The sequence below is a fragment of the Hypanus sabinus genome, chromosome 9, assembly GCF_030144855.1.
Source record: "Hypanus sabinus isolate sHypSab1 chromosome 9, sHypSab1.hap1, whole genome shotgun sequence".
NCBI lineage: Eukaryota > Metazoa > Chordata > Chondrichthyes > Myliobatiformes > Dasyatidae > Hypanus > Hypanus sabinus.
Genome location: NC_082714.1, coordinates 96,375,605 through 96,402,196, shown reverse-complemented (window position 1 = coordinate 96,402,196; position 26,592 = coordinate 96,375,605). Strand labels below are relative to the sequence as shown.

The window sequence follows — 26,592 nt, the reverse complement described above, 5'->3', positions numbered from 1 at the left end:
CATTCATAATCCCAATGAACTCACCCCTCCCCATTCATAATCATAATGGACCCACCCCTCCCCATTCATAATCCCAATGAACCCACCCCTCCCCATTCATAATCATAATGGACCCACCCCTCCCCATTCATAATCCCAATGAACCCACCCCTCCCCATTCATAATCATAATGGACCCACCCCTCCCCATTCATAATCACAATGGACCCAGCCCCTTCCCATTCATAATCCCAATGAACCCACCCCTCCCCATTCATAATCATAATGGACCCACCCCTCCCCATTCATAATCACAATGGACCCAGCCCCTTCCCATTCACAATCCCAATGGACCCACCCCTCTCCATTCATAATCACAATGGATCCACCCCTTCCCATTCACAATCCCAATGGACCCACCCCTCCCCATTCACAATCCCAATGAACCCACCCCTCCCCATTCATAATCATAATGGACCCACCCCTCCCCATTCATAATCACAATGGACCCAGCCCCTTCCCATTCATAATCCCAATGAACCCACCCCTCCCCATTCATAATCATAATGGACCCACCCCTCCCCATTCATAATCACAATGGACCCAGCCCCTTCCCATTCACAATCCCAATGGACCCGCCCCCTCCATTCATAATCACAATGGATCCACCCCTTCCCATTCACAATCCCAATGGACCCACCCCTCCCCATTCACAATCCCAATGAACCCACCCCTCCCCATTCATAATCCCAATGAACCCACCCCTCCCCATTCACAATCCCAATGAACCCACCCCTCCCCATTCATAATCATAATGGACCCACCCCTCCCCATTCATAATCCCATTGAACCCACCCCTCCCCATTCATAATCATAATGGACCCACCCCTCCCCATTCATAATCACAATGGACCCACCCCACCCCATTCACAATCCCAATGGACCCACCCCTCCCCATTCACAATCCCAATGGACCCAGCTCCTCCCCATTCATAATCACAATGGACCCAGCCCCTTCCCATTCATAATCCCAATGAACCCACCCCTCCCCATTCATAATCATAATGGACCCACCCCTCCCCATTCATAATCACAATGGACCCAGCCCCTTCCCATTCACAATCCCAATGGACCCAGCTCCTCCCCATTCACAATCCCAATGGACCCACCCCTCCCCATTCACAATCCCAATGGACCCACCCCTCCCCATTCACAATCCCAATGGACCCAGCTCCTCCCCATTCATAATCACAATGGACCCAGCCCCTTCCCATTCACAATCCCAATTGACCCACCCCTCCCCATTCACAATCCCAATGGACCCAGCTCCTCCCCATTCATAATCACAATGGACCCAGCCCCTTCCCATTCATAATCCCAATGAACACACCCCTCCCCATTCATAATCATAATGGACCCACCCCTCCCCATTCATAATCACAATGGACCCAGCCCCTTCCCATTCACAATCCCAATGGACCCGCCCCTCTCCATTCATAATCACAATGGATCCACCCCTTCCCATTCACAATCCCAATGGACCCATCCCTCCCCATTCACAATCCCAATGAACCCACCCCTCCCCATTCATAATCCCAATGAACCCACCCCTCCCCATTCATAATCCCAATGGACCCACCCCTCCCCATTCATAATCCCAATGAACCCACCCCTCCCCATTCATAATCATAATGGACCCACCCCTCCCCATTCATAATCACAATGGACCCAGCCCCTTCCCATTCACAATCCCAATGGACCCACCCCTCTCCATTCATAATCACAATGGATCCACCCCTTCCCATTCACAATCCCAATGGACCCACCCCTCCCCATTCACAATCCCAATGAACCCACCCCTCCCCATTCATAATCATAATGGACCCACCTCTCCCCATTCATAATCACAATGGACCCAGCCCTCCCCATTCATAATCCCAATGGACACAGCCCTCCCCATTCATAATCCCAATGAACTCACCCCTCCCCATTCATAATCATAATGGACCCACCCCTCCCCATTCATAATCCCAATGAACCCACCCCTCCCCATTCATAATCATAATGGACCCACCCCTCCCCATTCATAATCCCAATGAACCCACCCCTCCCCATTCATAATCACAATGGACCCAGCCCCTTCCCATTCATAATCCCAATGAACCCACCCCTCCCCATTCATAATCATAATGGACCCACCCCTCCCCATTCATAATCACAATGGACCCAGCCCCTTCCCATTCACAATCCCAATGGACCCACCCCTCTCCATTCATAATCACAATGGATCCACCCCTTCCCATTCACAATCCCAATGGACCCACCCCTCCCCATTCACAATCCCAATGAACCCACCCCTCCCCATTCATAATCCCAATGAACCCACCCCTCCCCATTCATAATCCCAATGGACCCACCCCTCCCCATTCATAATCCCAATGAACCCACCCCTCCCCATTCATAATCATAATGGACCCACCCCTCCCCATTCATAATCACAATGGACCCAGCCCCTTCCCATTCACAATCCCAATGGACCCACCCCTCTCCATTCATAATCACAATGGATCCACCCCTTCCCATTCACAATCCCAATGGACCCACCCCTCCCCATTCACAATCCCAATGAACCCACCCCTCCCCATTCATAATCATAATGGACCCACCTCTCCCCATTCATAATCACAATGGACCCAGCCCTCCCCATTCATAATCCCAATGGACACAGCCCTCCCCATTCATAATCCCAATGAACACACCCCTCCCCATTCATAATCATAATGGACCCACCCCTCCCCATTCATAATCCCAATGAACCCACCCCTCCCCATTCATAATCATAATGGACCCACCCCTCCCCATTCATAATCCCAATGAACCCACCCCTCCCCATTCATAATCACAATGGACCCAGCCCCTTCCCATTCATAATCCCAATGAACCCACCCCTCCCCATTCATAATCATAATGGACCCACCCCTCCCCATTCATAATCACAATGGACCCAGCCCCTTCCCATTCACAATCCCAATGGACCCACCCCTCTCCATTCATAATCACAATGGATCCACCCCTCCCCATTCACAATCCCAATGAACCCACCCCTCCCCATTCATAATCCCAATGAACCCACCCCTCCCCATTCATAATCCCAATGGACCCACCCCTCCCCATTCATAATCACAATGGACCCACCCCTTCCTATTCACAATCCCAATGGACCCACCCCTCCCCTTTCACAATCCCAATGGACCTACCCCTCCCCATTCACAATCCCAATGGACCCAGCTCCTTACCATTCACAATCCCAATGGACCCACCCCACCCCATTCACAATCCCAATGGACCCAGCTCCTCCCCATTCACAATCCCAATGGACCCAGCTCCTCCCCATTCACAATCCCAATGGACCTACCCCTTCCCATTCACAATCCCAATGGACCCAGCTCCTCCCCTTTCACAATCCCAATGGACCCACCCCTCCCCATTCACAATCCCAATGGACCCACCCCTCCCCATTCACAATCCCAATGGACCCACCCCTCCCCATTCACAATCCCAATGGACCCAGCTCCTCCCCATTCATAATCACAATGGACCCAGCCCCTTCCCATTCACAATCCCAATTGACCCACCCCTCCCCATTCACAATCCCAATGGACCCAGCTCCTCCCCATTCATAATCACAATGGACCCAGCCCCTTCCCATTCATAATCCCAATGAACACACCCCTCCCCATTCATAATCATAATGGACCCACCCCTCCCCATTCATAATCACAATGGACCCAGCCCCTTCCCATTCACAATCCCAATGGACCCGCCCCTCTCCATTCATAATCACAATGGATCCACCCCTTCCCATTCACAATCCCAATGGACCCATCCCTCCCCATTCACAATCCCAATGAACCCACCCCTCCCCATTCATAATCCCAATGAACCCACCCCTCCCCATTCATAATCCCAATGGACCCACCCCTCCCCATTCATAATCCCAATGAACCCACCCCTCCCCATTCATAATCATAATGGACCCACCCCTCCCCATTCATAATCACAATGGACCCAGCCCCTTCCCATTCACAATCCCAATGGACCCACCCCTCTCCATTCATAATCACAATGGATCCACCCCTTCCCATTCACAATCCCAATGGACCCACCCCTCCCCATTCACAATCCCAATGAACCCACCCCTCCCCATTCATAATCATAATGGACCCACCTCTCCCCATTCATAATCACAATGGACCCAGCCCTCCCCATTCATAATCCCAATGGACACAGCCCTCCCCATTCATAATCCCAATGAACTCACCCCTCCCCATTCATAATCATAATGGACCCACCCCTCCCCATTCATAATCCCAATGAACCCACCCCTCCCCATTCATAATCATAATGGACCCACCCCTCCCCATTCATAATCCCAATGAACCCACCCCTCCCCATTCATAATCACAATGGACCCAGCCCCTTCCCATTCATAATCCCAATGAACCCACCCCTCCCCATTCATAATCATAATGGACCCACCCCTCCCCATTCATAATCACAATGGACCCAGCCCCTTCCCATTCACAATCCCAATGGACCCACCCCTCTCCATTCATAATCACAATGGATCCACCCCTTCCCATTCACAATCCCAATGGACCCACCCCTCCCCATTCACAATCCCAATGAACCCACCCCTCCCCATTCATAATCCCAATGAACCCACCCCTCCCCATTCATAATCCCAATGGACCCACCCCTCCCCATTCATAATCACAATGGACCCAGCTCCTTCCCATTCATAATCACAATGGACCCACCCCTTCCTATTCACAATCCCAATGGACCCACCCCTCCCCTTTCACAATCCCAATGGACCTACCCCTCCCCATTCACAATCCCAATGGACCCAGCTCCTTACCATTCACAATCCCAATGGACCCACCCCACCCCATTCACAATCCCAATAGACCCAGCTCCTTCCCTTTCTCAATCCCAATGGACCCAGCTCCTCCCCATTCACAATCCCAATGGACACACCCCTCCCCATTCACAATCCCAATGGACCCACCCCACCCCATTCACAATCCCAATGGACCCACCCCTCCCCATTCACAATCCCAATGGACCCAGCTCCTCCCCATTCACAATCCCAATGGACCCACCCCACCCCATTCACAATCCCAATGGACCCAGCTCCTCCCCATTCACAATCCCAATGGACCCACCCCTCCCCATTCACAATCCCAATGGACCCAGCTCCTCCCCATTCACAATCCCAATGGACCCACCCCACCCCATTCACAATCCCAATGGACCCAGCTCCTTACCATTCACTATCCCAATGGACCCACCCCACCCCATTCACAATCCCAATGGACCCAGCTCCTCTCCATTCACAATCCCAATGGACCCAGCTCCTCCCCATTCACAATCCCAATGGACCCACCCCTCCCCATTCACAATCCCAATGGACCCACCCCTCCCCATTCACAATCCCAATGGACCCAGCTCCTCCCCATTCACAATCCCAATGGACCCACCCCACCCCATTCACAATCCCAATGGACCCAGCTCCTCCACATTCACAATCCCAATGGACCCAGCTCCTCCCCATTCACAATCCCAATGGACCCACCCCTCCCCATTCACAATCCCAATGGACCCAGCTCCTCCCCATTCACAATCCCAGTGGACCCACCCCACCCCATTCACAATCCCAATGGACCCAGCTCCTTACCATTCACAATCCCAATGGACCCACCCCTCCCCATTCACAATCCCAATGGACCCAGCTCCTCCCCATTCACAATCCCAGTGGACCCACCCCACCCCATTCACAATCCCAATGGACCCAGCTCCTTACCATTCACAATCCCAATGGACCCACCCCACCCCATTCACAATCCCAATGGACCCAGCTCCTCCCCATTCACAATCCCAATGGACCCAGCTCCTTCCCTTTCTCAATCCCAATGGACCCAGCTCCTCCCCTTTCACAATCCCAATGGACCCACCCCTCCCCATTCACAATCCCAATGGACCCAGCTCCTTCCCCATTCACAATTCCAATGGACCCACCCCTCCCCATTCACAATCCCAATGGACCCACCCCACCCCATTCACAATCCCAATGGACCCACCCCACCCCATTCACAATCCCAATGGACCCAGCTCCTTCCCCATTCACAATCCCAATGGACCCAGCTCCTCCCCATTCACAATCCCAATGGACCCAGCTCCTTCCCCATTCACAATCCCAATGGACCCAGCTCCTCCCCATTCACAATCCCAATGGACCCAGCTCCTTCCCTTTCTCAATCCCAATGGACCCACCCCTCCCCATTCATGATCCAGGCAACATCCTGATGAGCCTCTTTTGCACCTTTCCAAAGCCTGCACATCCTTCGTATAACGGAGTGACCAGAACTGTTTACAATACTCTAGATGCCGCTCAACCAAGGTTTAAAAAAAGATGCATGATTCTCTGACTATTGAACTCAGTGCCTTGACTGATAAGAGTGAGCTTGCCACCATAATCATCGCCATCATTATTATTTGCCATGTCATATGACACAGGCGATCATGGTCCTAGACCATGATTGTTCTTGACAAATCTTTCCACAGAACTGGTCTGCCATTGCCTTGTTCTGTGCAGTGTCTTTACAAGATGGGTGATCCCAGTCATTATCAATACTCTGCAGAGACTGACTGCAGGTTGTCAGTGGTCGCATAGCCAGGACTCGTGACAAGCACGTGCTGCTCACCACCTGCTCCCATGGCTTCATGTGACCCTGATCGTGGGGCTAAGCAGGTGCTACGCCTTGTCCAAGGGTGACCTGCAGGCTAGTAGAGGGAAGGAGCACCTTACACCTCCTTTTGTAGAGACGTATCTCCACTGGGTGACCCCAAAGCAAGCCCTGCACCTTCTTTACCACCTTAACAATCTGTGTCGCATTGACACATGGACCTTGCTCTGCATGTTAGTTGCCACAATTCCGTCAGCAGCAATACTGGACTTCCATTTGCAATGAAGGGTTTGACATGCCTTCAGACCAGGAACAACCAGCAAGTCTACCACAACCTTCCCTTGAGGTCCAACTCGCTTCATTAGAGCCTGTAGCACGTGAAAGGGTGAGGCTGCCTTACCTGCAGCATTCGGCTCCCATGCAGTGCAACGATTGCCGCCTGCGCTTCCGCATGCGTCTGGAACTTTACAAAGGCACAACCTGCAGCAATAGGAAAAGGATAATTCAATGATCCGAGGACAAAAATTGTGTTCCTGTCAAAATAAGGGACATCGATAGTTCAGTCCACAACACTTCAGACCCATCACACTCTGCCAGGGTCAGACACAGAGTGAAGCTCCCTCCATACTGTCCCTCCACACACTCCCTCCACATTGTCCCATCACACACTCCCAGGGTCAGACACAGAGTGAATGCCCCTCCACACCATCCCATCACACTGCCAGGGTCAGACACAGAGTGAATGCCCCTCCACACCATCCCAGCACACACTCCCAGGGTCAGACACAGAGTGAATGCCCCTCCACACTGTCCCATCTCACTCTGTACTGTCCCATCATACTTCCAGGGTCAGACACAGTTCGTAGTTTGTAGCTCATGTCATCACATACTCCTGGGCAGAAACAATTCTAAGCTGCAACATTACTTGCCTTGTATATATCAGCACTACTATAGAAAAATGAAAGTTTTTTAGAGGTCTTCGAAATAAGAAACGGGTTCTTTGGAGCCAGTGACAAGCCTAAAATCCAAGAGTCGTAGATATAGGGTAGCCAGCACTTTGTCCACTGTGAACACACAAACCACCAGCACCCATTTACACTGACTTAATTCTAGCACTTACCCACAAGGCAGCAGCAACACAGATGCCAACCATCTGCACGCTTTTGGAATGTGGGAGGGAACCGGAGCACATAGTGGAAACGTAGTCACAGCCGAACGTGCGAACTCCACACAGACGGCAAGGGAGGCCAGATTTGAACCTGACCTCTGGTATCACTGTGCCAACTTAAAGCTGGCCAAAGAGATCAGCCGTGGGGGTGATCCTTCGAGAGGAGAGAGCTGAGGAGAGTCAGGGAGAGAATCGGGGTTCACACTGAGGCAGCTGCTACTGATGGATGGGAAGTGAAGAAGAACCTGGAGCTGGTAAGGAGACATGAAGGGATGGTAGGGAGTGAAGAGGCCAAGGCTGCGGTGAAACTTGCCTTCAGTTAGTTGGTAAACATAAGAGATTATGCAGATGCTGGAAATCTAGAGCAACACACACAAAACGCTGGAGGAACTCAGCAGGTCAGGCAGCTTCTGTGGAGGAAAATAAACAGTTAAGGTTTTAGGCTGTGAACCTTCCTCAGGACCATTGATAAAAGGTCTAGGCCTGAAATCTCAACTGTTTATTCAGTTCCATAGATGCTGCTGGACCTGCTGATTTCCTCCAGCATTTTATGTCTTGATTTAGACTCTTGATCTAGGTTGGGCAGCCATTTACAGAAAGTAAGATTCTTGCAGAGAATGGAATGAGATGAGATTTGCTGGGATGCTGTGAGGGTGAGACTGGAAACTCTGTGGCTGTCCTCTGCCTTACAGCACAGAAAAGGTAAAGTCATGAAGAAGTTTACAGAGAGTTGTGGACACCCCTTATTCCATCATGAAGACTAAATGTTCCTCCACTCACTCAATCTACACTTCGTGCTCCCTTAGGGAAGCAGCGGACATAATCAAAGACCCCAAACCTATCCCCTTCTTTCCCCATCCATCAGGCAGAAGGTATCACCAGGCTTGAGGAAAGTTCCTACCCCGCCATTATACGACCCATATAATGGGTAAAGCTGAGCCCCAGCCATCAATCGACGGTGCCGTGGCCCTTGCACACTACTGTCAACCTGCTCGGTAACTGCAATCTGCGATTACGTTCTGCAGTCTGATTGCTTTCGCACTTTTGAAAAGTACTGTATGTATGGCATGTGAAACAACGATTCTCATCGTAGCTCAGTACGTAGTTTACTTATACAGAGTGGAGTAGGCCCTTCCAGTCATGTCAACCAGAAACCCCCAACTTAGCCCTAACCATTTTACAACAACCTTTAACCTACTAACTGGTATATCTTTGGACTGCGGAAGGAAACCAAGGACCTGGAGAACATTCCACAGCGAAGACGTACAGAGGACACTGAAATTGAGCTCCAAACTCCGATGCCCCGAGCTGTAATAGTGACATCATAACCGCTGCCTAACCATGGCACTCTTTGAGCTTTGCCGTGTAATCCCACCTCCCAGCACTGTGTCCTCTGCTCTTCTAGTATACGTCAGGCAAACACCTCATAAATCCCCTCTGCACCTCTCTGCCCAGCCCTTTGGCCCATCAATTCCATACTGACCATCAAACACCCATTTACACTAATCTCATTCATCCACCCCAGCATTTTGACTCATTCCCCTCCCACAGATGCTGTTCAACCCACTGATTTCCTCCTGCCGATTGTGTTGCTCCAGTTTCAAAGTTCAAAGAAACTTTATTACTAACATATGTACATGTCACCATATACTACCTTGAGATTCACTTTCTTGCAGGCATTTACAGGAAAAATAAAGAAATACTATAGCAGTTATGAAAAACTATACATAAACAAAGTCAATCAATGTACAAAAGCCAAATTGAGCAAATAAAACCAATACTGAGAACATGAGTGGAGAATCCGTGAATGTGAGTGTGTGGTTGTTGAATTAGTTTAGGTTTGCAAATTCCAGCAAATAATTCCACAGCTAATAAGTGGTCTCCTGTATCTCCATAGATGAGACTATTTTCTCCACAAGCCTACCCAGTACCATTCTAATCCAATACAATATCACTGACAGCATTGTGTACGCAGGGCCCATGGTATCGTCAGTGATTCCCCCCCCAACCCTTCCATCCTACGATCACTTTGACCCTCTTTGACCCCCATCAGGCAGGAGGTAATGTGGCATTAGGACAAGGACTGTTTGGATGGGAAACAGATTTCTCCCCCAGGTCATGAGACTACTGAACTCCCTGCCACCATCCTGGTCTCATCATATTTGAAGAACTCCACTACTTTCAAATCCCTTACCATCTTTCCTTTCAGTTAGTCCTGACGAAGGGTCTCGGCCTGAAACGTCGACAGTGCTTCTTCCTATAGATGCTGCCCGGCCTGCTGCGTTCCACCAGCATTTTGTGAGTGTTATACTGTTTAATTTTTAGCTTAGTGTTGTGAATGCACCCCTCTACTAGGAATAATATTACCTTATGTGTGTGAGTTATATGGTCCAGGGGAACGGTGGTAAATATTTGTACGGTTCAATGACGATAAACTGAACTTGAACTTGATTTCTCCCACGAATCTTCCCTGAAACCCATTCTTCCCTTATCCTTGTCCCACCTACACACTGCTAACAACTTACAGTGGTCAATTATCTACTAATCCGCATGCCCTTGGGACGCCGGAGGAAACCGGACTGCCTGAAGAAACACACATAGTCCCAGAGAGAGCGTGCAAACTCCGCACAGACAGCGCCGGAGGCCGGGATTGAACCTGTGTCACTGGAGCTGGGGAGCAGCGGCTCGACTAGTTCACGTGGCCGTTATAAGAAAGGCAAAGGAAGGTTACAGCTCCAATGAGCCTTGCTGGAAAATACACCACCTCCATCAAAACTGGTGCTTCTCAACCACCATATTCAGCAAAAGACCAGGATATAGAGCAGAATTAGGTAATTCAACCCATCTGCACCACCATTCAAAGATGCTTTAGTTTTCCTCCTCCCCACTACCCTTAACCCCTCATACCTATCAAGAATCTGTCACCCTCTGCCTTAAATACACCTGATGACTTGTCCTCACCAGCCCTCTTGGCAACAACGGAACTTTGTCTCCCATTAATACCATTAGGCAGCAGATACACACACTCACAGATTCAGAAACATGCCATCAGATTCCTGAACGGTCCATCAACCTTGTTTATTCTGTTAGTTTAACAACACAGCACGGCAACAGGCTCTTTGGGCCCAATGATTCCACGCCGCCCGGTTATACCATGTGACCAATTAACCTACTAACCTGTGTGTTTGGGAAGCGGGAGGAAATCAGAGCACCAGAGGAAACCTACGCAGTCCCAGGGAGAACAAACAAACTCCTTACATACCGCAGCAGGAATTGAACCTGTGTTGCTGACGCTGTCAAGGCATTATGACATTGTTATTCCTGTTTCTGCACTTCTGTAATTTAATTTGGTGCCACGGTAGCATAGTGATGCTAGTTCGTCTTGGGGTTTCGAGTTCGGAGTTCAATTCTGACATTGTCTGTAAGGAGCCTGCATGTCCTCTTCGTGTTATAAGTGGTGCTCCCGTTTCTTCCCACAGTCCAAAGTGGATAAATTGACCCCTGATTAGGCTAGAGTTAAATTGGGGTTTGCTGGGCAACCTGTCTTGAAGTTTACAGTCGCTGCAAAAGAACGGCATTCCCATCATTTAAGTCAGAGATAATAGATCTGATTCTGACCTGCTGAATACAATTTCACTCAAAGAATGAAGTTGGCAACTTGGGAAACAACCCAGTTTAAACATGGAGTTTAAAACACACAGTGAGGTTTTGTGCAGTGCGAGGGGATCAAGGGTTAATCTTGGTGCAGTGAGGTCAGAGGTTTGTGTCAAGAGGCCAATTACCCATCTGCCCCTTTCTCCTGGGTAGAACACAGAACTCAGACCAGTACAACACAGGAACACGCCCTGCGGCGCAACTAACTCATGCAGTGAAGCCAGTTACCTTTACTGACGCCGTCTGGTCCTCGCAGGATCGTGCACTCCTCAATGGTCCCAAAACCCTCAAACATTTTCCGGATGTCCTCGTCGGTCTGTTGCCTCCCCAGCATTCCCACAAAGAGCTTCCGGTCCTCTGGAGAATACAGATGAGAAGTTTGAGATGTGGGAAAGGGGTTTGGGGTGGAGGGCATCTCCAAAAGGTGAAGCCTCAAGTAGGGGGCATCCATGGTTAAAGACCCTCACCCCCAGGACATGCTCTCTTCTCATTACTACCATTAGGGAGGAGTATAGGAGTAGTGTAATTTCTTTTGTCTTATACTCTACTGCTGCCACAAAACAACACATTTCACAACATATGTCGCTGATTATAAAGCTGAATCTGAGTGGACTACTTGGTCCCTCAAGCATGCTCCTCCGTTCAATGCAATCAATATCAAGGCCTGAACAAGCAGGCATCTCCCACCCTCCACACAGCTGATGGGAGTCACCTGCCCCTTGTTTCCAATCATCGCCTGCAGCCTATTAAAACCCACAGTCCTTGTTCACCCACCGAAACGGCCAGCCTCAACCAATTGCTCCTAGCCTTCCGTTACCGTGTTGTCTGTGGTGTTTAAAATCTGCTCTTTTTCATTTTGTGGCCCCTTGTGACTTGCTAGTTTTGCAGTCTGTTATTAAAGTTATTGTTCACCGCTGAGTTGTCTCCTCTGCTCTGTGTCTGGGTCCCGCCTCCTCTACATTCCCTAATCTTCAGAGATGACCTGCCTCAGGCTTCAGCTCCTCCCCTGCACCAGACCCTTCCACAGTCGTCAATCCCCCGATCTTTCCAAACACTGTCTAACTCTGCTTTAAATAGTAATGATGTAAGCTCCACAGCATTCTGTGGTAGAGAATTTCAGATTCACCGACGTACCTCAGCTGTGTGATTTGCGGGTGTTTATTTAAAACCTTGTCCCCTTGTCTAACTCTCCCACCAGTGAAAACATCTCTCCTATCATGTCCCTTTAGAAGCTTATGTTTAAAAATAAGGCAAAGAAATGATTCCTTTCAGCCCACCTCGCTCATGCTAACAATAATGCCGTCTAATGCAGGTCCCATTCTAGATAGCCAGCCCTCTGGCTCCCTCTATCTGTAATGCCAGTCACTGCACTGAAATGCTCCTTAACTCACTTTTAATGTTATTTACATTGTAAATATATGCTATTTATGTATTTGTGCATGTTTTATTTCACATTCGCAGCTTAACTTTATATCTTATAAAGACATAAGACATAGGAACAGAATTAGGCTATTCAGACCACTGAGTCACCTCTGCCATTCAATCGTGGCTGATTTATTTCCCCTCTCAACCCCATTCTTCTGTCTTCACTCTGTAACCTTTGATGCCCCGACTAGTCAAGAACCTACCAACCTCTATTTTCAATATATTCAATAACTTGCCCTCCACTGCTCTCTGTGGCAAAGAATTCCACAGATTCACTAAAGAAATTCCTCCTCATCTCTGTTCTAAATGGATAAAAAACTGAACTTATTCCTTATAATTATTGAATGTCATGCCAACACACCACAACAAATTCCTAATACATACATGAATAAAGTTGATCCTTGATTTGCAATAGTTAGGCTCATATCCCTTCACACCTCCACCACCTCCTTTGACAGCTCACTCCAGACATTCAATGTCCTTCAGTGAAAACATTACCTCTTTGTTCTTGTTTATATTTCTCTCCTCACATTTAAAGCCTGTGCCGGCCGGTTCTAGACGCCTCTGCCCTGGGAAAATGATTCTGTGCAGCAGTTTCACTCCGTCAGTGAGATCTCCGGGTGGCCAGCCAGTTTAATTCACTTTTCACTCCCACACTGACCTGTCGGTCTACAGCCTCGTCCAAGTCAAGGCTAGACACAGATTAGAGAAACACCATCTCATATTTCACCTCAATAGTCTCCAACCTGGTGGCCTGAGCAGTGAATTTTCTAACTTCCGGTAACTGCTCCTCTTCTGTCCCTTCCCCACTTATTCCCATTCTGATCCTACTGGCCCCCTGTCACCCTGCCTACTGCCTACGTATTCCTCCTAACATTTCCTTCCCTAACTCCCTCTGTTTACTCCACAGTCCACTGACCTATTAGATTCAACCCTTCGTTATTTCTACCTATCACCTTGCAGCTTCTGACATCATTCCCATTTTGCCTCCTCCATCACCTGCCTATCACCTCCCCACTGGCATCTACCCACTGCAAACTTATTCACCCTTTTATATTGGTTATTGCCCCTCTTCATTTTGTGTCCAGATGAGGGGTCTTGGCCTGTCTATTTCTCCTCCACAGATGCATCCTGACCCGCTGAGTTCCTCCAGCTCCTTTGTGTATTGCTCCCAGTGTCTCCACTCCAGCCACCCTCTATACCAGATCACCCCTCAACCTCCTGCATTGCAGTGAGAACAAACCCAATCTCTCCTTATAACCACTGCCCTCCATTCCAGGCAACTTCCTGCTGAGTCTCTTCTGCACCGTTTCTATTGCTACCATACCCAGCCTGTAGCGTGATGAACAGGACTGTAGGTTGTTCTGCAGAAATGTGGTTCAAGAACAATATCCATGCACCATCAATCTACAGCCTCTGACCCTCAGGAACTTGGGCTATATGATCATTTCTTTTAATAATTGTTTCTGTGTGTATTTCTACTATCATAATTCTATGAGCCACATGTGCTTTTGCACCTTGGCCCAGGAGAATGCTGTTTTCTTTGTCTGTACTCATGTGTAAGGTTGAATGATAACTGAACTTGAACTAGATGTGATCCAATTAGAGCTTTGGCAAGTTCACTCCAGGGAACATAGACCCAACCTATTCAGTGGTCCTGGCAGTGACTGCTGTTTCTTGCTGGAGTCAGTTTAATGAGTGGGCAGTCCAATCAGTGGGAAGTGGCACCTCCTCACTGAATTAAAGCACCTCACCCAGAGGGTGGGCGGGTGGGGTTCCAGCTCACTGATGATTCACCAAGACAAAGCTGTCTGACATAAGAGAAAACAACGACGGCTCTTACCTCCCCGACTTTCGCTGTCCGCTGGCTTCACCTGGATGGGCCGATTCATCTGCAAGAAGCCAAGGAGAGTTTGCAGTGACCACACTGTAAAACAGGGAGACCCAGGGCTACAGCTACATCAACAAGAGAAAATCTGCAGATGCTGGAAATCTGAGCAACACACACAAGATGCTGGAGGAAATCAGCAGCCCAGGCAGCATCTATGGGAAAAAGTACAGTCGACGTTTTGGGCTGAAACTCTCTGACGGTTGACTGTACTTTTTTCCATAGATGCTGCCTGGCCTGTTGAGTTCCTCCAGCATTTTGTGTGTGTGTTGCTACGGCTACATAGCTCCCTGTAGGTGGTAACGGATGCAGGCAGGGTGGTAGAGAAGGCTGGCCTTCATTGGTCACTGAGAAGCCATGTTACAGCTGGATGAGACACTGGTAAACACACATACAACAAACAGTACAGCACAATACAGGCCCTTTGGCCCATCATGCCTAACCTACTCCAAAGTCAATTTAATGCTTCTCTCATGTATAGCCCTCTTGTTTTTTTTTATCCATGTGCCCCTCTAGGTGTCTCTTCTCAAATATCCCTAATGTATCTGTCTCTACCACCACCCTGACACCACATGTGTGGAAGTCACCACTCTCTGTGTAAAAAACTTATCTCTACAATCCCCTTACTTCCCTCCAATTACCTTAAGATTATTCCTCTTGTAATAGTCATTTCCTCCCTGGGAAAAGACTGGCTGTCCACTCAATCTATGCCTCTTATAATCTTATAGACCTTAGAAAGACAGCGTTCATTATTAAGACCTCCAGCACCTAGGCCCAGGGCATGCCTTTTTCTCACTGTTTCCATCAGATAGGAGGTACAGAAGCCTGACGGCATACACTCAGTGATTCAGGAACAGCTTCTTCCCTTCTGCAATCCGATTCCTAAATGAACATTGAACCCATGGACACTACCTCTCTTTTTTTTAAGTATACAGTATTTCTGTTTTTGCATATTTAAAAAAACCTATTTAATATATGATTTACTTGTTTATTTATTATTATGCTTTATTTTACTTATTATTATTTTTTCTCTCTCTGCTAGATTATGTATTGCATTGAACTGCCGCTGCTGAGTTAACAAATTTCACGTCACATGCCGGTGATAATAAACCTGATTCTGATTCTGATTCTCTATCAAGTTACTTCTCGCCTTCCTCTCCAAAGAAAAAAAGCCCAAGCTCACTTTATCTATTCTCATAAGACACGACCTCTAGACCAGGCAGCACCCTGGTAAATCTCCTCTGCATTCTCTCTGAAGCTTCCACATCCTTCCCATAATGAGGCGAACAGAACTGAACACAATACTCCAACCAGGGTATCTAACCAGGGTTTTATAGAGCTGCATCCTTACCTTGTAATTCTTGAACTCAGTCCCCCGACTAATGAGGGTCAATTTTTTCAGACTTTTGTGTGCGATGTGGCCACCTAGTTATGAGGAACAAGTGACTAAGCTGGGGAAGGTGCTGAAAATAAAACATGTCACTGGGACTAGAGGGCTTGAGTTATGAGGGCATTTTTTTCTAGAGTGTACAAGGCTGAGGCATGACCTCATAATGGTTTATAAAATCATCAGGGGTGTAGATAAGGTCACAGACTTTTTACCAGACTATGGGAATTGTTGGATTAGACTGTATAATTGTTCTTTTCTGTGCAGTTTAACCGTTTAGATCTGTTTGAAAAACTACCTATACACATGTAACTGTTTAGTATGTTTCCAAGTGGTCACAGTATGTAGCTGTTCAGCATGCCCCTAGTGCTTACAGTTCTTGGCATAATTCCGGAAACTTGGTTTCATATTATTTGAATAGGGGCTATCTGATTGGTTAACTCTTATCTACAAATTCTGAATTGAATGTTTTATCTCTATGGTATAAAAACAGCTGAACACGCCAGCCCACCAGCTTTGCTTCTTTTTTCCTTCCCCTACTAGTCTCTTCTATCACTGTCTTTTTCCAGTTTTCTTTGTTCTACTTACACTTAAATAAACAACTGTGAAGCAACACTTTTGTGTCTCTTTCTTGTCTTCCGAAAGAGCCCTGGATCAAAAACATCAGAATCCAGGAGAGTCTAAGACTAGAAAACCTAGGTTTAGGGTAAGAGAGAACAATTTAAAAAGGGATCTGAGGGTGAACAATTTAAAAAGGGATCCAATAGGCAACACTTACCACTCTAAAATTAGTAATAGAAGTGGTTATAATTACGACATTTGAAAGACTCTTGAGCAGGTAACATGGATAGAAAAGGTGTAGACCAGGGGTTCCCAACCTTTTTTATACCATGGACCAATACCATGAAACCAAGGCTTTTTTATACAATGGACCCCAGTTTGGGACCCCTAGTTTAGAGGAATATGGGCTATAACTCAGGCAGTAACTTAGTCAGCAAGAAACAGCCTGAAAGTCAAAGACCAAAGTCATTGAGTCCAGGGATCAAGGGCCAAAGGTCAAAGCCTCTGGGTCAGCATGTCCAGAGGTCAGAGGTCTGCAAGTCCAGGCCAGGAACTGGTGGTTGGAAGTCTGGAGATGGTGCATCCTGGGGTTGGAGGACTGTCTGTGTAGGTGGGAGGGTGGGATGGGGGGCTCGATTTGTTGGTGTTTTTCTTTGTAGGTTGAATGCTACCCCATTATAGGAAGAATGTGGAGGGTCCTAGAATAGAGAGCATGGACAACCTTTGGTTGTTTCCTCAGGAGTCACAGAGTTATACAGCAAAGAAGCAGGCCCTTCGGCCCAACTGATCCATGCCAACCAAAATCCTATGCGCTAGTTTCATTTGCCAGCGTTCGGCCCGTAACCTTCTAACCATTTAGAACATAGAAGGGTACAGCCCAGTACAGGCCTGTTGGCCCACAAAGTTGTGCCAATGATTAATCTAACCGTCCCCTCCCACACATCCGATAACCCTACATTTTTTTTACATCCATGGGCCCATCTTAGAATCTCTTAATAGAAAATAGACGAGTACAGCACTGGTTTCAATCATGCTGTGTTGTTATTAAATGTCGTTATCGTACTTGACTCAAACACTCTTCCTATATATGGAGAAACCCTTTGTGTAAAAAAAAGATACCCTTCAAGTTCCTATTAAATCACTTCCTTCTCACCTCCAACCTACACCTCCAGATTTGATTCCTCAACCCTGGGAAAAAGACGGTGTACACTCACCCTATCTATGCCCCTTGTGACTTTATTCACATCTCAATAAAGACCCAGCCCGTCCAACCTCTCCGTATATCACAATCCCTCGAGACCAGGCAACATCCTCATAAGCGTTTTCTGAACCCTCTCCAGTTTTTTCTGGAGGTCCTGGCATAGCATCCACGCCAGAACAACCAAACGCAAAAACGTTACTTCCCCTCCAAGCAGTGAGGCTGATCAACACCTCCACCCACTAACCCACCACTACTTTATTATTTCCTGTCGGTCACCTTATGTACAGCCTGGTATCATTTTGTGGACATACAGTCAATCTATATACTTTTGTTATCTTATATGTTTATATTTATTGTGTTTTTCATTATTATTGTGCTTTATCTTATTGTTTTTATTGTTTTATTATTATTTATCTTATTGTGCTTTTTACTGCTGCATCAGATCCGGAGTAGCAATTATTTTGTTCTCCTTTACAGTTGTTTACAGGAAATGACATTAAGCAATCTTGAATCTTTAATGTCATTTTTCCTGTAGTGGGTTGCCATTTCATCTGCCAGCACATCTCGGCAATGTAGGAAGTCAGTGGGGAGGGAAATGTGGACAAGTCGAGGGGAAATGTGAGCTCTGCGTGTTTGGAACTGTGAAGCAGCAGCACCAAAGATTTCCTGAAAGACTGACCCTTTCACAGCCAATTAGTGTGGAATTAGTGTCGGCCTAACCCTCGAAATTCCTTTTAAGCTGATCACAGAGAGAGATTAAAGAAGAAATGCACAAGAGTTTGTTCAAAGCCTTAAGCTGGGAGATGAGTGAGTGAGCTTGGATTTTCTCCAGTCTCCTCACCGCTTGGCAGATTCTTTCTGAGCAGCAAGCATCCTACAAATAGTGATAGCAGCCGAGAAATGCCGGGAGACAATTCGGGCCATTTTGTTGGTGCTGTTCCAAATAGTGGATCTGTAGCCCTGCAGGTCACAGCTCTTCATGTGTGGGGAGGGTTTCTGCCCTCCCACCCTCTGACTGCAAATAGTTCCCTCTCATCACTCCCATCCATTACTTTAATCCAGATGATAGAATGTACAACGCTGGACAGGCCATTCGGCCCACAATACTGTACTGATCTTGATGCCAATTTATACAAATGCCCTCCTTCTGTGTATCATCCATATTCATGTCATGTCTCTCTAAAAGCCTCTCAAACTCTGCCAGTCTCTGATTCCCCCTGTTCCAGTGAAAAGATCTGCCCTCACAGTGACTTCAAACATCCCTGCTAGCCTTAAAAACATGTCCTCCTTGGGCGTATCATCCATCTCCGTTCCCTTCACATTCATCTTCAACATTTCTACCCTAAGGAAAAGATTCTGACTTTCTACCCTATCTCTGTCTGTCATAGATTTAAAAGCATCTAGCAATCTCTCCCCAGTCTCCAATGGAACAACGCACCTTGCCCAGCCTCATACCCCCTAATCCAGGCAGCATCGAGGTGAGCTGTCCTGTAATAATCTGCCATCGAGTGATGTTAGGGATATGGATAGCAAGGAGTATTCTCTGTTTCTCCTGGGAATAATGGCATGGGGTCTTTTTTATTCTTGACCTTCTATGAAGCTGCTGGGACCTCATATTTTCTTATATAAGAGATGATTCAGCCCATCGATTCTACACAACTTCAAAGCAATCTAATTAGTCCCATCTGTCTAAATTTCCCTGAAACCCATTCTCTCTCACAGGGCGATTAATAAGCTGTCACCCTCCTCCACGCTGGGTGATGTGTTACAGCCAGTTAAACTATGTGCCCTTCCAGCGGGACGTGGAGAAGACCAGAGCGTTTGGGGTGAGAGAGAGTGTGTGCAATTAACCTAGACACATACACACACACACACACACTCACACTCATTCAGACACACACACACACACACACACTCACACACACTCATTCGCGCAGACACACACACACTCATACACACACACACCAGGACTGTAAAGACCAGAATCACTTTATGCACACTCACTTTCTCCACCAGAGAGCAACCGTTATCCCCTCCCAACATCATGCCCCTCCCACCTACCCGTAACATGGGACAGGAGGTTAGGTAGGTGAGGTCATGAGTGTGATCTGCTGCAGGTAGTTATACAGTATAGAAGCAGGCCCTTTGGCTCAACTCGTCCACACTGCCCAATCGCCTACCTGAACTAGTCCAGTTGTCTGTGTTTGGCCTGTATCAGCATAAGATATAGGAGCAGAATTAACTATTCAGCCTATCAAGTCTGCTCCACCATTCAATTAACGCTCCTTTTAAATATATCCTTTCTCCCAGCTTCACTCCATAACCTTTAACCCCTCTCCCCAATCAAAAACCTGCCTTAATGACGGCCTACACAGCAATGAATTCTACAGATTCACCGGCCTCTGTCTACCGAAATTCCCCTCACCTTCGTTCTAAAGGGATGTGCCTCTATTCTGAGACTGTGCCCTCTGGTCCTAGACTTGCCCACTGCAGGGAACACTTTCTACATGTCTGTCTACCCAGGGTTTTTAGTTTTCAGTGGATACCCCCCCTCCCACTCCCCCCACTTCTGAACTGCAGCGAGTTCAGGCTCAGAGACATCAAACTGGGCTCATACATTAACCCTTTCATTCCGGGGATTGTTCCCCTGCAGCCCCTCCAGGGACAGCACATCCCTCTGAACTTTCCTACCCATGTACCATTGTGGAGGAGGTGGGGTATCAGTTCAGGTCACCATCCTCGGCAGTGGCGGTTCTAGTACAGTGACAGGCTCTGGACCTGCAGACCAGGGTTTAGCTGCGGACCAGTGACACCGCTCAAAAGGACTGCAGGCGCTCTGAGTCACCAATTCTCCTGCAGCTTCGCGTCTCGCTAAGCTGCTGTAGCTGGAAGCCCATTACACTTTACTGCAAATTCATCTACACTTAACCCGGCTGCACGCCAAAGGCTTAATCCCTCCCTCCTCGGTGTGTGACAGCTAAACAGGAGAGCTCAATCAAACGACTTCTCCCTTAACAGCAGCTGGCAGTAGCGCACGAGGGGCAGAGCAGGTCTGAGGTACACACAGACAAAGGGAGAGGGAGGGAGAATGAGAGAAAGAGAAAGGGGAGAGGGTCACAGAGAGACGAAGAGGGCAAGAGAGAGAGAAACAGGGTGAAAAAAAGAGAGGGTCACGCTGACAATGAGATGCAAAGGAGCAAGATAAAGAAAGAGACATATAGAGATACAGCGAGACAAAGAGAGGCAGAGAGAGTATGGAGATAAAGAGAAAGAGAGAGAGACAGAGAGAAGAATGTGGGGGACAGGGAGAGACAAAGAAACACATTCAGAGGAGGGAGTGGACCGAGAGATGAGACAACATGCTATAAAATAAAGTGGAGTCCCATGACGCCAAGCTCCTGAGAGCTACTGACATCCTTTAAATGTAGTCACTTTTGTTAAAAGAAGAAACGTGAGGGGGAACGTGCCAGGGCGATAGCACAGTGGTCAGGCACAGATGATGTGAATATTTCCGTAATACTAGGAGAGTGACGAACACGGGAGTACTGGAAAGCAATGAGGTCGTTACTGGAGGATGTGTCACACATCTGGGACGTCCCACAACAGTTACAGCCAAAGAATGAGTTCAGACTTGTAAACACTGCTTTAATGTTGGACGTCCAGTCCCAACTGACCCAGCGTGTCTCACTACTCCTTTTGATTTAAGGAAAATATTTATTTAAATATTTACAATATTTTTATTCTTTTCAATCCAATATGTCAAGATTTACATTGTGCTTGGATTAAAGCACTACCACCCCTCTCCCGGACACAACCAGCCCCTATGATACTCGCTAGCCTTGGCGACAGTCCGGCAAGCCAGTTGACACCACGTGCTCCTGCTTGAGTGAGGCCTGGGCACTGACATATCCAGGGTAGAGAGGTAGGCACTCGGCTCAGACAGCTTACTCACCTTATTAAGCCTATCACCCCTGCTGGGGAACGGGCCGCTGACAGCAGCTAGCCAGAGACCTCTGTCTCGGGCCGAATGAAGGTTGATTGACCCTGTGGCCTCTGTTTTCATCACATGACTTCGTACATCTCCCTGGCGAAGATCTTTCCACCCACAGGGACGAGGATTTCACTTCCTCTGTGGCTCTGGGTTTTTAAAAGATGGGGTTGTTAGCTCCATAACCAACCCTCCTGCTTTTGCAGCTAGACTTGAGACATTCCATAGCAGGGATGAATGGCCTATTCCCTGGATGGCAACGCAGACCGATGGGGGTGATCTCCCAACGGACTCCCTCCGGTCCACACCAGCTGAATGGAGGGTGGATGGGGGATTCTGAAGTGGAGCTGGAACCTGAGGGGCAGCCCCTACAAATACTCCAACAGGGGCTATAACGCCTCCATGGGGATATCCTCCTGGCTACAGAATGTCCAGATGGTGGGAGGTCTGTGAACCAGCTTGAACAGCCGTAGCATAGCACACTCCAGCCCGGTCCCTGATGTACAGGGGGGCAACTCCCAGGTAGAGAGACCTGCCGTTTACTTATGGCAGAATGAGCCACCATGGCAAATGCAGAGCACAAGGGCAGGGAAGTGGTAAATTCACCGGGAATGCCTCAACCGTCTGCTTTTGTGGGAGGTCACAGAGGGCATTACTGTGAGATGGTGAATGGTGTGTGGTGCTGCCCCTGAGGACGGGGAGATTATTTTGGCCAAATGGGGGGTGGGGGTGGGTGGGGTCCCCAGATGGGATTGCCCTGCATTCATGAACCTATAGCTGGGGGCTTTGGTCACCCAGCCCAGAGGCAAACAACTCTCTGCCCCACTGAATGGTCTATCCTCTGCATGAATTCTCCACACCCAGCTCATTGAGGGATCAGCAGAGGATAGGGTGAGCTGTTTCAAGTTGCTGGGTGTCAACATCTCTGAAGGTTTTTCCTGGGCCCAACATATTGATACAATTCCAAAGAAGGCACGACAGTGGGTACATTTCATTAGGAGGTTGAGGAAACTTGGCAGGTCACTAAAGACTCTGCAAATTTCTACAAATGCACTATGGAGAGAAAGAGGTGACATGGATCGGGAGATGTAGAATCCTTGTGAGTAGAGTTAAGAAAGAGCAAAGGTAAAAAGATGGGAGTTATACACAGGCCTCCAAATGGTACCCAAGATGTGGGGTACAAATTACAATGGGAGATAGAAAAGGCATGTCAAAAGGGCAATGTTATGGTAGTTTCAATATGCAGGTAGATTGGGAAAATCAGGCTGAATTTCAAGAGAGGGAATTTGAAGAATGCCTACAAGATAGTTTTATAGAGCAGCCTGTGGTTGAGCCCACTAGGGGAAAGGCTATTCTGGTTTGGGTGTGTGTAATAGGACATAGAACAGCACAGCACAGTTCAGGCCCTTCGGCCCACAATGTTGTGCTGACCCTCAAACCCTGCCTCCCATATAACCCCCTACCTTAAATTCCTCCATATACCTGTCTAACAGTCTCTTAAACTTCACTAGTGTATCTGCCTCCACCACTGACTCAGGCAGTGCATTCCACACACCAACCACTCTCTGAGTGAAAAACCTTCCCCTAATATCCCCCTTGAACTTCCCTCCCCTCCAAATGTGGCCTAACAAGAGTTTTATAGAGCTGCATCATTACATTGTGTCTCTTAAAGCCATGTCCTCTTGTACTGAGCAGTGGTGCCCTGGGGAAGAGGCGTTGGCTGTCCACTCTGTCTATTCCTCTTAATATCTTGTACACCTCTATCATGTCTCCTCTCATCCTCCTTCTCTCCAAAGAGTAAAGCCCTAGTTCCCTTAATCTCTGATCATAATCCATACTCTCTAAACAAGGCAGCATCCTGGTAAATCTCCTCTGTACCCTTTCCAATGCTTCCACATCCTTCTTATACTGAGGTGACCAGAATTGGACACAGTACTCCAAATGTGGCCTAACAAGAGTTTTATAGAGCTGCATCATTACATCGCGTCTCTTAAACTCTATCCCTCACTTATGAAAGCTAACGCCCCATAAGCTTTCTTAACTAACCTATCTACCTATGAGGCAACTTTCAGGGATCTGTGGACATGTACCCCCAGATCCCTCTGCTCCTCCACACTACCAAGTATCCTGCCATTTACTTTATACTCTGCCTTGGAGTTTGTCCTTCCAAAGTGTACCACCTCACACTTCTCCGGGTTGAACTCCATCTGCCACTTCTCAGCCCACTTTTGCATCCTATCAATGTCTCTGCAATCTTTGATAATCCTCTACACTATCTACAACACCACCAATCTTTGTGTCATCTGCAAACTTGCCAACCCACCCTTCTAACCCCACATCCAAGTCGTTAATAAAAATCACAAAAAGTAGAGGTCCCAGAACAGAGCCTTGTGGGACAACACTAGTCACAAACCTCCAATCTGAATGTACTCCCTCCACCATGACCCTCTGCCTTCTCCAGGCGAGCCAATTCTGAATCCACCTGGCCAAACTTCCCTGGATCCCATGCCTTCTGACTTTCTGAATAAGCCTACCGTGTGGAACCTTGTCAAATGCCTTACTAAAATCCATCTAGATCACATCCACTGCACTACCCTCATCTATATGCCTGGTCACCTCCTCAAAGAACTCTATCAGGCTTGTTAGGCACGATCTGCCCTTCACAAAAACATGCTGACTGTCCCTGATCAGACCATGATTCTCTAAATGCCCATAGATCTAGTCAGATCAAGTTCCCTCTCAGTGGTGAATACCGAAGAGAAGTATTCATTGAGGACCTCGCTCACTTCCACAGCCTCCAGGCACATCTTCCCACTTTTATCTTTAATTGGTCCTACTTTCACTCCTGTCATCCTTTTGTTCTTAACATAATTGAAGAATGCCTTGGGGTTTTCCTTTACCCTACTCGCCAAGGCCTTCTCATGCCCCCTTCTTGCTCTTTTCAGCCCCTTCTTAAGCTCCTTTCTTGTTACCCTATATTCCTCAATAGACCCTCCTGATCCTTGCTTCCTAAACCTCATGTATGCTGTCTTCTTCTGCCTGACTAGATTTTCCACTTCACTTGTCACCCATGGTTCCTTCACCTGACCATTCTTTATCTTCCTCACCGGGACAAATTTATCCCTAACATCCTGCAAGAGATCCTTAAACATCGACCACATGTCCATAGTACATTTCCCTGCAAAAACATCATCCCAATTCACACCCACTAGTTCTAGCCTTATAGCCTCATAATTTGCCCTTCCCCAATTAAAAATTTTCCTGTCCTCTCTGATTCTATCCTTTTCCATGATAATGCTAAAGGTCAGGGAGCGGTGATCACTGTCCCCCAAATGCTCACCCACTGACTGATCTGTGACCTAATATTAAGATCCAGTATGGCATTCCCTCTAGTCGGTCTGTCAACATACTGTGACAAGATTTGTCAAATCTGTTGGAATTCTTTGAGGAAATAACATGCAGGATAGACCAAAGAGAATTGATGGATATTGTGCACTTGGATTTTCGGAAGGCCTTTGATAAGGTGCCATACATGAGGACGCTTAGCAAGATAAGAGCCCATGATATTACAGGAAAGATACTGGCATGGATAGAGCTTTGATAGATTGGCAGGAGGTGAATAGTGGGAATAAAGGAAGACTTTTCTGGTTGGCTGCCGGTGACTAATGGTTTTTCGCAAGCATCAGTGTTGGGACTGCTTTATTTTACATAATATATCAATGATTTGGAAGACGGAGTTGATGGCTTTGTGGCCAAGTTTGCGGACAATACAAAGATAGGTGGAGAGCCAGGTAGTGTTGAGAAAGCAGGGAGGCTGCAGAAGGACTTAGGCAGATGAGGAGAATGGGCAAAGAAGTGGCAGATGGAATACATTGTCCGGAAGGGTATGGTCATGCACTTTGGTAGAAGGAATAGAAGTATAGACTAGATCCAAAAAAGGGAGAAAATTGAGCAACCCAAGGGACAAAGGGACTTGGGAGCCCTCCTGCAGGATTTGCCTAAGGCTAACCTGCAGGTTGAGATGGTGGTGAAGAAGGCAAATGGAATGTTAGCATTAACTTCAAGAGGACCAGAATGTAAAAGCAAGGACTTAATGCTGGGGCTTTATAACTTTCAGAGAATGTTCATGAGAATGATTCTGGGAATGAAAGGGTTAACATATGAGGAGCTTTTATATTCTGGGCCTGTACTCACTGGAACTTAGAAGGTTGTGAGGGGATCTCATTGAAATCTATAGAATATGGAAAGGTCCAGATAGAGTGGATGTGGAGAGGACGTTCCTCTGTCAAGGAAGTCTAGGACCTGAGGGCACAGCCTCAGAATTGAGGGACATTAAGTTAGGACAGAGATGAGGAGGAAGTTCCTTAGACAGAAGGTGGTGAATCTGATTGCCACAAATGGTTGTGGAGGCAAGATCATTTGATATACTTAAGGCATAGGTTGACAGGTTCTTTTTTAGTCTTGGTGTGAAAGGTTAGGGGGAAAAGGCAGGAGGATGGGGTTGATCAGGAAAATGGAACAGCCTTGATGAAATGGCAGAGCAGACTTGAAGGGCTGAATGGCCCCATTCTGCTCCTATGTCTTATGGTCTTA

The 26,592-nt window shown here is 47.6% G+C and overlaps 1 protein-coding gene across 1 annotated transcript in view; it reads right to left on the bottom strand.

Annotated features, from left to right (window-relative positions):
* The window catches only part of LOC132399664 (CUGBP Elav-like family member 3), a 107,840-nt gene that overhangs the window by 36,959 nt on the left and 44,289 nt on the right, over positions 1–26,592 (bottom strand). Inside the window, exons 3-5 of the mRNA XM_059980300.1 lie at positions 14,818–14,866; positions 11,778–11,906; positions 7,128–7,207 (exon numbers count right to left, since the gene is read on the bottom strand). Of these exons, the coding sequence (XP_059836283.1) occupies positions 7,128–7,207; positions 11,778–11,906; positions 14,818–14,866 (258 nt within the window). The remainder of the gene's footprint in view (positions 1–7,127; positions 7,208–11,777; positions 11,907–14,817; positions 14,867–26,592) is intronic.